The following is a 12877-nucleotide window of genomic DNA, read 5'->3' as shown; positions in this document are numbered from 1 at the left end:
TGGGTTTGCCATACCACAGACAGGGTTTTGGTAAAAATTGGTGGAACATGATCCCACTTGAATCTCCTTATAAACTGTGTGACTTGGGCTGCCATAGAGGGAAAACAAAGCATGGGCACCTGATGCAAAACCAGATGTGCAAGGAGCCTTCCCTGTTCATTCCTACAGATTTTCAGTTTTCAGGTAGCAATTGGTCAAGCAATATACATGGGTCTGCCTCCACTCCGGTGTTTACAAAGCAAAGGTATTTCGATGTCTGACATAAATTATGATATATTTGCATTAAAAATACATTCAATACTGCTCTAAAGAGCTTTCCTTACAGTGAACAATTACAGTTTCTCTCAAGAACTCTCTCTCCTAGAGCTAGGTACCTTCATTCTTCTCAGTATTTTAGTGAGAATAAAACCCAGGTTCAATTTACTCAAAATCCAGATTTGACTTATTCCACTCATATTTGTCCCAGACAAATTTAAATCCATGGATAGTTTTAAAAATGCAAATAAAATACATCCTTTGTTTCTGGACTTGGCCTGAATTGAACTGTGTCAAGCAGTCCCCCTTGCTGGAAGTGTTCCATCACTGGAAGTGTTTAAGGCCAGGTTGGATGGGGCTCTGAGTAACCTGGTCTAGTGGAAGGGGTCCCTGCCCAGGGCAGGGGGGACAGGACTAGATAATCTTTAAGGTCCCTTCTAACCCAAACCATCCCATCTTTCTATGAACACATCATAGTGCTCATACAGGATGTGAACATAAAACCTCCATCTAACAGAGGCAGATGGGAGGCTGGGTAGAAGTGTGACTTCTCTCAGGAAGCTTCAGCCAGCCATTTTACTGGGAAGGAGAGTGCTCTTGGAGTGGCAGATACTAGATAGATACACAGAAACTGAGTGCTAAAATAGCTTGCTATCATCTGAACAGGCCCAAAAGTGAGGGGTACTTTATTTTGTGACAGGTTTTGAGTACAGACACAACTCAATGTGTGATTCATGCTCTGAGACCTAGCTTCATCAATATCTCTTTCTAGGTTTAACTACAAGACAGGCTGCTCAAGTCACACATTAATCATTTAAACTTTAAAAAAATGTGATTCTGCAAGAGAGTAATGTGTTACTTCCAAAACTAACTAAAATTTTGGAGTTCTGATCCTCTATGGTATATACTTAAAAGGTGGCATGATTCCTACTCAAATTTGCAAAGTCTGATCACGGTTTGAAAGTTTTGATAAACATGCTGAAAAGTGAAAACTTTATAAACTGAGAGATTGTCTAAAAGAACATATTGCTTCTTTAAGAACAGGTACAGCATTTCTTACAAGAGCCAGAGCTGAACAAGTCTATGGAATTTCAGGATCTGCATTGAAAGTCCAATTAGGAAAGGCTAAAGTAAAATTCTGCTTGGCTTTTAGTGGCTGAAATTGTGTTATAAAAAGCATGGACTGGAAGAGAAAAACTTATGATTTCTATTGCTAGAGCTGTTACAGGAATCAAACCACAAACTGGGAGAAGTCACATGGCTGGGCACCTGTAACCAATTTTTGAGATGATAAAAGAAAACTTTAGACGCTTTGACAGCTCTTCTGTGGGTATAATTTTTTTCTTTTTCTTTTTTTCTTTTTTTTTTTTATTTTTTATGAAACCACTTAGAAGCTGAAAAAGTAGAAACCTTGTACTCCTACTTAAGGAAAAAAAAGAAGACAGACTGAGACTTGCTGGTTTTGAAGTATTAACGGACATTGTGATTGGAATTACTTAATTCAGTAACTAGCAGAAATGCTTCTGCTTAATAAGTAAGTTACAATAATTGCACATGCTTTATAGTCAAAATAGTTTTGCTAATCTTTGTTCTGATGGGCCTAATATATTTTACTTTATAAGAAGTGCTATTTTCATGCATTCATAAAGAATTCTCAACTTACACTGAAAAGTAAGTTAAAACAAATAAAAACTATAAACTGAATTAGCGGGTAAATAAATATTTATTTACCATTTTAACAAATCAGAATGGAAAAATTAAAATACAAAAAAAATGGAAGTTAAGCTTTGTAAGGGTCTAAGTATGAAAACAATCTGTACTACTGCAGAGCAAAATTTAGTGTAAAGATTAAATAAATTGTGAGTTAGCAAGCATCTTGTTTACCAGCCAATAAAAATTAATTTTCTTTAGGAAAATATCTGAGCAAATGCAAAACAGGGTGAAAGCTGATGATTTAAAGACAAGTTTCTAGCTGCTGTTTTGATTGCAGTCAATAATTTAAGATTATAGAGATTCATAGGGAAGGTTTTCCTGCGGGATAGAGTTCAGATAATGAAGATTCACTAGAACTGCTCCTGCAGTCTTGGCTCACCAGCATGGAAGTGGCACAGTCGCCAGCCTGGCAGTGAGGTAATGCAGCAAGGCAGGGTCCTTCATTCAGGCTGTTTGGTTTGAGCAGGAGTGAGACATTCCCTTTGCCATCTGAGACTTTCCCTAAGTCAGCATTAACTCATCTGGCACTGTGGGCTGGTCCAGAAGGAAGCACATGCTCTGCTTCTCTTCTTTCACAAGAGACTCTTGTGTTAGCTCTGTGGTATTGAAAATTACAGGGATGAATGATGAAAACTGAACTTCGGGCTGTTTTACATTCTTTCAGTACCATTTAGTGTGATGGTTGTTGACTTCTCCCTGCTGCTATACTTAGAAAGGGAAGTAGGAAGGAGAGGAGTGTTAGTATTATGGGTTATGACACAAAAACATCAGAAAGGAAGTCTGTTCTCATTTCTTTTTGGTATCCTTTGGGGACCTGCAGTGTTTAGAAAAAGCTCCTATTCCACCACAGGAGCCTAGGAAAATGGGTACCAAACTTTGTTTACACTCTAGGACTACATATGGCTATACAAGGTGGGTGGGTAACTAGGACACAGAGCTTTTTTCCTCCACTGAGCTTAGTTTCCCACCACTAGATAAACTTCAAGTAGATTGCCTGGTGGAAGTATTGTTCCTTATACGTCAGCGCTTGGATTAAACAGAGAAAAAATATCAGAAGCTTCCTCTGCATTCATCAAATAAAAATCCATGGGAAAAAAATCTGCATAATACCCCAGAAGAAATCAAAATTAATTAAAGTCACCCCCTACAGAGAACTTGGGCTCTGTTTATTTTCAACAAACTATTACAGGTTTTGCAATATTTTTCTGGAAGTTTTGCACAAACATTCCTACTTCCTCTCATTCCAGGCCAGGGCTGAACTGCCAGGATGGAGGAATTCCTTGGACCTGACCTTTGGTCGTGAGAGACAGAGGCACTATGCCCCAGTCAAACTACAGTATTTTACAGATCTATTACATCTACAGATTTAAAGCTGCCATGTGAATTAAAAAGCTAAGGAGTTCTGCAAGCTATGCCATAAAAATATATATTAAAATAGTCCGATGTAGTGAAAGTACGACATGTTCCAAGCATGGGAAAGAAATGGAAACTTGCTTCAATAGATAAAAGGATGTGTTGACTGCAAAGTCCCTGTTGCACATCTCATCCTTTTCTTTCCACCTCCCATGGACAAGACAACGCAGACCCTTCCAAGTGCAGTGCAGCACCCCAATCATTGCCTCCTGTCACCCTCCCAGCACCTCGTGTGGGCAGCAGGATGGATACGCTCAGGGTCAACCCTGAAGGTCCTTCACCTGCTTTGCTGCAGCCAAAATTCCAGGGTTGAACCACCAGCAGAAGCTGTGATTGGCAACATCTCTGAATCACTGGGAAGCTGTGTGCATCCAGGAATGTCTCTCAGGGTATGACACCAGCACCTGCTCGCTCTCCTGCCTAGAGATTCTCTCTGTGAAGGACAATTTCAGTGCAATGGTAACAACTCAGGAAAACAAAATGCCTTGTTAACTTTCAGTGGAAAACAGGAGCTGTCACGACAGTTTCTCTTCCTGCCTTCTTTCCACTCACCCCCAATTAATGTCTGCAGTTCTAAAGGAGTTCTGCCCCCTCCCCTTCATTCCCACTATGAACTAAACTCAGATACTCCAAGTACACAGAGGGATTTTCAGATTTCCACCCACATAAGCAGCTACTTGGCACATCTAATGCACATGTGAAATTGGTTCACAGGGGCCAGGGCAGGCACCCACATCTCCATTTCTAGCTCTACTTATCTTAAATTTTATCATTTATTTGATTTCAAAGCAAAAAATACACAACTTACTTTACATCACAGAGGAAGAAACCTCAGCAAAGCATCTTTTTTTCCCCTGGCAGGGTTGGGTTACAGCTCCCCCACTCCCACCCACGCAGCTGAACCCAGTGCCTGGTCAGCCTGAGAGCTGAGGAAATCAAATGCACATGTCAGCATCCCCCTCTCTTGCTCCAGCCACAAACCATCCCAGAAGCAGAAGACATGCCAGGGAATGGTATACTTGCTGTCTTTTCTCAGATGAACTGTACAGCAAAGTCGTGTTCGCTCAGCCTGATGAAAGTTTTGGAAAGGCAATACTCTTAAAAGTTCCCAGCAAGGAGTTTTCACCCCAAAGTTCAGAGCTCTGGGACACACAGCCTTTTGTTAAGTGTAACAAAATTAGTATTAATGCTCATTAAAAGTGGACAACAAATATTTCCTTAAAGGAAATGATGCCAGTCTGCTTACATAAGTGCTAAGTAACAAATATAACTGATTTCAAGTCTAAAAATTAGCTATATTATTTCCATCTGTAAGAATAATAGTTTCCACAGAGAGTTTTCCTCCTTGGATTCCTCCTCCCTTCTTACTTGCTTCCTTAAGCAAAATACATAAATACTCAGCATAATATAATCATCTGCCTTACTCCAATAGTGGTTTATTTAATGTTTATCTAGATACCTTTTTCCTCATGAAAGTTTCCTGTATTCCATGTGTTGCTTAAAAATAGTATCTGTCATTTAAGACTGCACCATCATTTCCACACATAGGTCTAAGTAAAAAAAAAAAAAAAAAAGGAGCAACTAGTCAAAGTTATAAATATGATACTTTCTTGTTAGGAGATGCAAGAGAACAATTTTTATTTTAATTTATCCTATTTCAGTGAAGCGCAATGCTCAAAGTGAAGAAAAAGCTCACTAGGCAGCTTGTAAACATGAACTACAATTCACTCATAAAGCTGGCAAGCAGAGCAACCATGTACTCAACTTCTGAATATTTTTGCTATGAATAAAGCAAAGGCGAGAGCCTTCTTTCAGCATAAGCTTTACACTAGTTGCATTTGGCTTCCTTTACTAAGAATCTAAGAGGAAGTAACAATTTATAACCCAGCATAAATCAAAGCAAAATGGCATTTTGATAAACACTAGAGCCAATCAATCACAAGGAGACACTGTATCAGATTGCTGAGGAATTCCAGAGCTGCTGCAGTGGCTCTGGCAGAGCAGAGCCAAGGGTCTCTAGGAAAAACCATCGCTAGCTGAGGGCAGGTGGCGCAGCACCACAGCCTGGCACCGAGACTGCCAGCTGCCCAGCAACATCCATGAGTAGCCAGACTATTGCTAGAACACATCCAGGAAGCAGAGAACAAAAGGGAAAGGAAACCGAAGACCAACTCGTGCTAGGAAGCCTCAACGTAAGAGACACCCACTTGGCTGCCAATTTCTTCTGAACAGCATTGCTGGGAGTCAAGTGTCTGCATCAGACTGGTTTGCAGACTGATGAAAACTGAATTTATGCTTATAACCAAGATGACAGCTCTGTTAGAATTTTTCCCTAATAGTTTGATTTGGCACTGAAAACAGAAAGGCAAAGAGATCATGAGATGATAAATCCTATTAACACACCTACTGCATGTTCAAAAGTTTCAGGTTTTTGTTAGGGAGGGTGGGAAGACTGCAATATTTCAGGTCCACGTACAGAGCTGAAGCGTTAAACCTCTTCTGCATGTAATAGAGTGGATAATGAATGTATAGGGAAGAAAAGGCAAATGGTGAAATAAAAGCTGAAAATTTACCATTGCTTCTGTTTGTAAACAGATGCAGGAGGAACCAGACAAACATAATATTTGGTAGTCTGAATAATTACAATAGATGTCTATGTTGGATAAAGTGGCCTGTACAGCAGATATAGAGGCAGACTAACATACATAAATAAAATCAAAATAGCTATTTATTATCAATTTGCTTATGAAGAAGACAGTTTATCTGGTGTTTAATATTTATAGCTATACTTACAGCAATATTCATTGCACCCTTGAAAGAAATTCAGATCTACTACCTTAAGCAAAGCGGGCTTCAAAAAACTGGATGTCAGACTATACAAATAAAGTATTAGTTTAGGCATAGTAGACTTTATTTTGGCACTTTAACAAATGCTTTATTTTACAGCAGTGGCACAGCATTTGCCAGAAATTTTCTTTTCTTGGCACAGTTATTTCAAGCAGTTATTTTACTAATTGAAGTTCACTAAATATTGCACAAGATATACCTGTTTAATTCTTACCCTGTTTTTACTTGCTGAACTTGTATGGCTTTGAAAAACTTGCCAGTTAAGTATAAGTAAAAAGCAATATATTAAATATTTTAGCACAGGATAGCATTCTTTTGTTCCTAAATGACCACTGAACTTGGGACAGCAACAAATACAAGTTGCACAACTCTTATCCGAAGAGCTACCAGATCTTATTTACAATACATTGCCATTTCCGAAAAGCACTTCAGCTTGACATCCTGAACACCTGGATTTTGGGAATCTCAAAAATAAAAAGTGAAGAGGTCAACAGAGCAGAAGACGAAGCCATTTGTCTGTTACAAAGCACAATATAAGGAGGCAGACTATCATCTTCTCCCTGTGTCACTCTATCCAGCACCTATCTAAGGTCAAAGCAACAGAGACTTCTCTCTTCTACTTGAAATATTTCTTTCTTCTATTATGAAGAAATTCCACTTGTCTCAACTCTTCTGCTGGAGTCTGAGCAGAATAACCCAAAATTCTCCAAACGGACAGGGAAGAAAACAAACGTGAACAAAGATCAAAAACAAATACACACAGTAAATGAACTGGGGTACTCCTTTGAATTTTACAGTAGGGAAAACAACATTTGCAGGAAGAACAGGCCTGTGTCGACGCTGCCATTAAACATAATGCAAAAGTCGAATGTCTCACAGCTAATACACCAGATGCAAGACTTAAACATTCCCACTTCTCTCTGCCACCTTAGCAATCAATCTGGTGTGAGGATCACCTTGATCAACAGCCTTTCTTTTTTTGGTCTGGATTTTTAAGATCTACTAGATCTACTCTGTGACATTAAAACATAAGCAAATAGACATAAAATGAAAAACATACAAAAGTATATCACAATAGAATTCTCAGTATTAGGCCACATGATTTATTCAGTAGTGTTTATGTTCCCAAATTACAATTATGTCTATCCATGTAAGACTACAAAAGTTACCATTAGAATTGTCTGTGCTTATAAAATACCAACATTTTCTTTTACTGTTATATACTCATTAACACCAGTCTGCAACGAGTCACATATAATCATAGGCACTTCAAAGGCTTTAAAGACGTTTACAACTTAAATGCATTTTTAAAGAACAAAAATTTAAACCTCTACTTGGTACCTTCAAATTGCAAATAATTAACAAATACAGTGGCCATAGAAATCTGCAGCAACTTCTCAAAATACTGTTAGAGTCTTTGGGTTTGCTTAGGTTTGTCAGTAGCTTACTACAAATCTTCCTTACAGGAGATTTGTTTAGTAAGAATACGACTATACAGTTTGTAGTAATAATCCAATTTTACACATTAATTTGCTGTTACAAATCTCACTGAAGCTACAGGTACGCTGAGAAACAATGCAAAGTGTAAAATTGATATTCTGACACTTAAATTTATACAAAGTGGAGGTTGAAGTTTACATAGCTGAAAAATTACATTTACACTAAAAGTTACTGTTATCTGAATTATCTGAAGACAAATTGCACCATGACAACTACAAAAAGGCATTTTTTGGAAACAGATAAATTAATGAAATAAAAACTAACTTGTAAGATCAATCTGAGACATGCTGACCAAAATTAAACAACTTTCATTGAACCATAGGATAAAACAATAATTTTCATTATTTTATATTTATGCATAAAGTTTTAAAAATCATTCAGTGAACATCAATGGTTTTATAAAATAATGCTTTGCCACTGTTATTCACAGAACACTGCAAATGTTAAGTTTTAATTTTACATTTTTAAACGAATATGTGAAAAGTTTTAAATACAATGGGGTTTTATCATAAAGGTGCCATAATGGCTCTTTAATGAAAAAAAAAAAACTTCATTATTCTATGCAAAAGCTTTATTTAAAAAAGTTCAGTGATCTCATAAATAGAGACACTAAATAGGAATTTTATGCATAAAACTCCTTAGTTGGTGCCTTTTGATAGGCAGCACAGGATGGTTTACGTTCACCAAGGTCGTAACTGCCTTCATCCTTCTTTCTCATGCGATACACCAGCAGCAGGATAAGGAAGATTGCAAAAAGAAAACCAATAACTCCGCCAGCAATAACAGCTGTAATCAAAGAAACAGAGAGTCAGAATATGCCAGTAAAACAAGTTTAGCACCATATTTCTTTTTCATCTCACACAATGAGTTTGCTATTATTTTCAAATTGCAGGAAAGGGCTCCCCTTATGCAACTGTCTTCATTATTAGTATCCTGAAATATACTGTCAGAAAGCTTGTTGGCATTCATGAAGGCAATCATTTAAAATCACATTCCGCTTACAAGTCAGAGATCCAACAACCCAGTTTTAAAAAAGTTATTAAAGTTTTTTCAAAACCTCAACTAAGAAGACCACTAGTACTGCCAGAGAATAAAACTGTCTTTCAAACTCATTTCAACAGTTACATTTTCAACTTTAAAATATTTTGTTACCTTAGCTAAGAAATGGGCTTTTACTTTTGTCTGTCAGTCTTCACTCTAACTCTACGCTGAAATAAACTTCCTATTGATCAATAACAGGAGAGAAGACTTCATGCAGTTAAGAGTGTGTGAAAAGTATCAACTCCCAACCAGACTTCAAGAGGAAACCCACATGCTTCCACTGATTGGATTTAAAGCTCTATTTCACATTTTGATGCTCATAGAAGATGATTGGTGGTCCAAAACTATATGACTTTCATGGCTCTCAACTCCCAAATACATGGGGGGAAAGTATACCTGTAAACACAGTCCTTAGGCCAAAAAAAATCTCACAGGTAAGTGAAAACATTGGTGGCCAGCTTGTGCCTCCCTGGGTTATGCATAGAAATAGATCCTCTTTTATCTTAAGGGATCTCTGTACCCTAATGGATTGTCCTTATCCATCCCTTTCCATCCATTTATGCCTGCCATGAGCTCCTCCCAAACAGTGTTCATCTGCACCAGATGGACCAGACAGCAATGTGCTCTTGGGAAGTGAGAAATACATTTCTTCATTACAAACATCAGTCAAATTCCAAATCCTTTTCTGAGCTGTGAAAGCTCCACATACTCAGCCGGCGATATTCAGCTTGTGAGCATCAAATTAATTAGCAATGGACTTCGCTATTAAGTATTTCCCCAAGAGGCCCAATTTATTCTCATCAAATCAACCACTGGCTACCACTATGAATGTGCTTAGTACTAATGTGTTTAATAGCACGAATCTGCCAAGAAAACTCAAATATTGAGTTTGCATTATTTGATACGGATCCTCTCGTTTTCCGTTTTATTTCTGGTGAGATTGACCTTGGTAAACACTGCCTTACCTGCCAGAACTTCTGTTCTCTGGAAGAGGTTTTCTGAATGCTTCTGAGTGAACACATCGGTGTCATCTCCTGGCTCATCACTCTTTTTCTTGGCATCCATCTCAGGCCTTTCCTCTTTATCAATTTCTTCAGGTGACTGTGGCACAAAAAAGAAAACTGAGCATTGCTTACAGAGAGGGCAGACCACAAGTTGGCACAGTCACTGCCTGCCGTGGGCAGTCATGTAGCTGTGGCTCCATGCACACACTTCACAATACCAACACAACACATAGGAAGCTTTTAGAGCACCGAAAGCTGGTCTAGACATTGTAATTGGATCTATTTGTCATCATCATGTCGGAATGAAAAGACACTGCCCATGAGTTTAAAACCTCTGAAAGTACATTTAGCTAACAGCTCTTAATATTGCCTATGTTTATCAGAATAACAGCCTCTGAACAAAATAACAACTCTGAAATTAACACATCAGATATGTTATATGCAGAACACCTTTGAGGGTAACTTAGACAGTATTACCTATGATGGTAGAAGGAAATACTAAAATACTAAATGGAACCTGCCAAGTGTTCAAACTACAGCCAAACTATACAGCATTGTCCTTTGAGAAGGGAAGTTTAACAGAATTTTTGAATAACTCTTCGAGAAATGTAAAAAACGTGCAGCTCAGACTAAAAGGTATCTTGAGAAACTGTCTAGTGTATCATACATTATTTTGCATCTCTCTTTTCTTTCATGTGAAATCCAGATGTTGCCATACAGACTTTCCAGCAGGAATGAAAACAAACAGCTCTGTAGTAATTTAGCAGGCTGTAGTAGTAAGTAAAGTTTGGGGGTGCTCTTAGAAGATTTAGCATCAAACCAAGAATGTACAGTGGAATAATTTTAAATGGTCTTGCTCTCCAGCCACGCACCTTTGTTTGTGCAGGCACCTTGGTCTGCATTTTCACTGTGGTGGTCTCAGCCCTGGATGCATCACTAGTAGTTGGTAGCTTTGGAACTGTTCTGGATGTTGTCATCACTGCACTATCCTCATCTTCCTCAGCACCTGGACACAAAATGTAACACTTAATTGACCTGTGAAATTCTTTCAGAACAATTACATTTTTTTATTTTGACACCAAGGTAGAGGTGGTTGCACAGCCCACCCTAGGCAATGGGCCTAGATGACAATGCCTGCTAAGATAAAGATGTGAGTGCAAACAGTGCAAACTGACAGGGGGATACTTGTCCCAAGAGATCCCATGAAAAAGGAAGGGAGTGCATCAGCTGGAGTAAGTAGCAACCAGGTAATTACCATAATACTTTTCAAACAGATGAACCCTTCCTGAAAAGAGGTATGAAAAAAGCTTTAACACTTGTAATAGGGGCAGAAAGTCTGGAGGGAAAGCAGCAGCCATCAGGCCTGTTTGACATGGGCAGACCCCAGTGCCATGGGCTCTGATGAGGTCCCATGGCATCAGGGGCTGTGCTGGAGCTTGGCAGTGCCACCCCCCACCCCGTGGGTACTGTCAGCAGCCACCTCCAGCTTCCCCAGAGCCACCATGGGCAATCCTGGAACCCACACCCCGGGGTGCACTCTCCTCCTGGGTGTGGCAGGAGGCGTTGGTGGGGCCCCAGGCTCATATGGGGGTACCCAAGTCTCCTACAGCAAGGGTGTGTGGACAGAGGGTCCTGCACACTCAGGTAAGGGAGCTTACACACTCATGGCCTGTGAGATGGGTGTCTGTGTGCACACAGCACACACGGGATCAGTTACAGAAAGCCATTTAGAAATTTGCAGCTGCTTGTTACCATTTTATAAATGGTAGGTATTGTGGTTGTCTGTTGTACTGCTGATATTAAGCCTAAAAGTATAGTTCAGTGATTGCTAGTTAATGATATACCATAAATAAATCAATACACTTCTTTAACCTTACTTAAACCATATGAACTGAGCAATTTTTGCCTGTCACACACTGCTTCAACAACAAGATTTCTCTTCTAGAGCTCATCTGTTGAATTCTAAAAACCTAAGCAGTTTCTATCTACAGGAAGATTACTACTACTTTATGTTTCAGGCATTAGGAATTCACATGGTTTTAAACTCCACATAATTCAGAAACCCTTTTCTTCTGAACTGAGTAAGAGGACAAAAAACTCCCTAAAGATTACCTTAAATTTAATTTCCTCCTCATTCAAAGCTCTGCTGGAGTATGAAGGCTCCTTTAGAGTAAGGTAATGGACATGTCTAATAAATATCCTTTAGTGATAGTGAAAGGAAGAAGACACAGGAAAGAGACTAAATTATTAGCAAGGCTTAAAAGAGGAAAAAAGAATTGACCCATTCTTGGACCACTCCTTAGGAATCTCAATGTGTTCTGCTCGTTACAGGCACCGGTTACCCAAGTAACCCTTGGGTAATAAATCTACCAAATGTGCATAAGAATAGTTCCTAACAAACAAAACGCTCCTACAACAGAATAGTATGACTCACTCATTCCAAAGTGATTTTTTAATTTGTTTTTTTAAAGAAAGAAGACAGGCTGAAAATATGAGCACAGTAATGATGTTTTCAAGTCATGATCAAGAATTACAAACATTTGGCATTTAATGGAGAGGCATTAACAAAACAACAACTAAAACAATCTCTGTATGGTAGAAAAAAAAATCAGAATCATTAAAAAAACATATTGGCACAGAATAATACTGAGGAAAAAACTTTCAGAGATACCAAAATTAAAGCTTCTAGAATGAAGACCTCACAACAAGAATCAGGTATTTTCCTGAAATGCAACTCAAAGATCAAAAAGTCAACATCCTCCTTCAAAACAGACGTGTGGAAAGGCATCCAACAGGAAAAATTTTCTGGCTTTGACTCACGAGTTTTCTTTGAGAAATAATGGCTCACTGGATAGCTCAACCTACTTTACCTTCTGAAGTTCCTCCATATTACACAAAGCTTTCACAGACAAGGAAATTAAAATTGATTATCAGATTAGAGATCTGATAAAACATATCTTCAGAGTACAGAAATGTATTTTCTTCTTTTTATGCAATGAAAAGCCCCACTTAATCACAACTGCTCCTCCAAATTCTTAAATGCCATCTTTGCTTCAGGCAATAGTTGTGTCTGCTAGACATAATGGAGGGCATTACACTCTGAA

At 38.5% G+C, this 12877-nt stretch overlaps 1 protein-coding gene across 1 annotated transcript in view; it reads right to left on the bottom strand.

The window, feature by feature from the left end:
- Positions 1-6270: 6270 nt before the first annotated feature.
- SDC2 (syndecan 2) overlaps positions 6271-12877 on the bottom strand; it is a 59783-nt gene continuing 53176 nt past the window's right edge. Inside the window, exons 3-5 of the mRNA XM_014879780.2 lie at positions 10646-10779; positions 9735-9870; positions 6271-8514 (exon numbers count right to left, since the gene is read on the bottom strand). Of these exons, the coding sequence (XP_014735266.1) occupies positions 8351-8514; positions 9735-9870; positions 10646-10779 (434 nt within the window). The 3' untranslated portion in view covers positions 6271-8350. The remainder of the gene's footprint in view (positions 8515-9734; positions 9871-10645; positions 10780-12877) is intronic.

This window comes from Sturnus vulgaris, chromosome 1, assembly GCF_052056855.1.
Source record: "Sturnus vulgaris isolate bStuVul1 chromosome 1, bStuVul1.hap1, whole genome shotgun sequence".
Taxonomy (NCBI): Eukaryota; Metazoa; Chordata; class Aves; order Passeriformes; family Sturnidae; genus Sturnus; species Sturnus vulgaris.
This window is presented reverse-complemented; position numbering and strand designations above follow the sequence as displayed.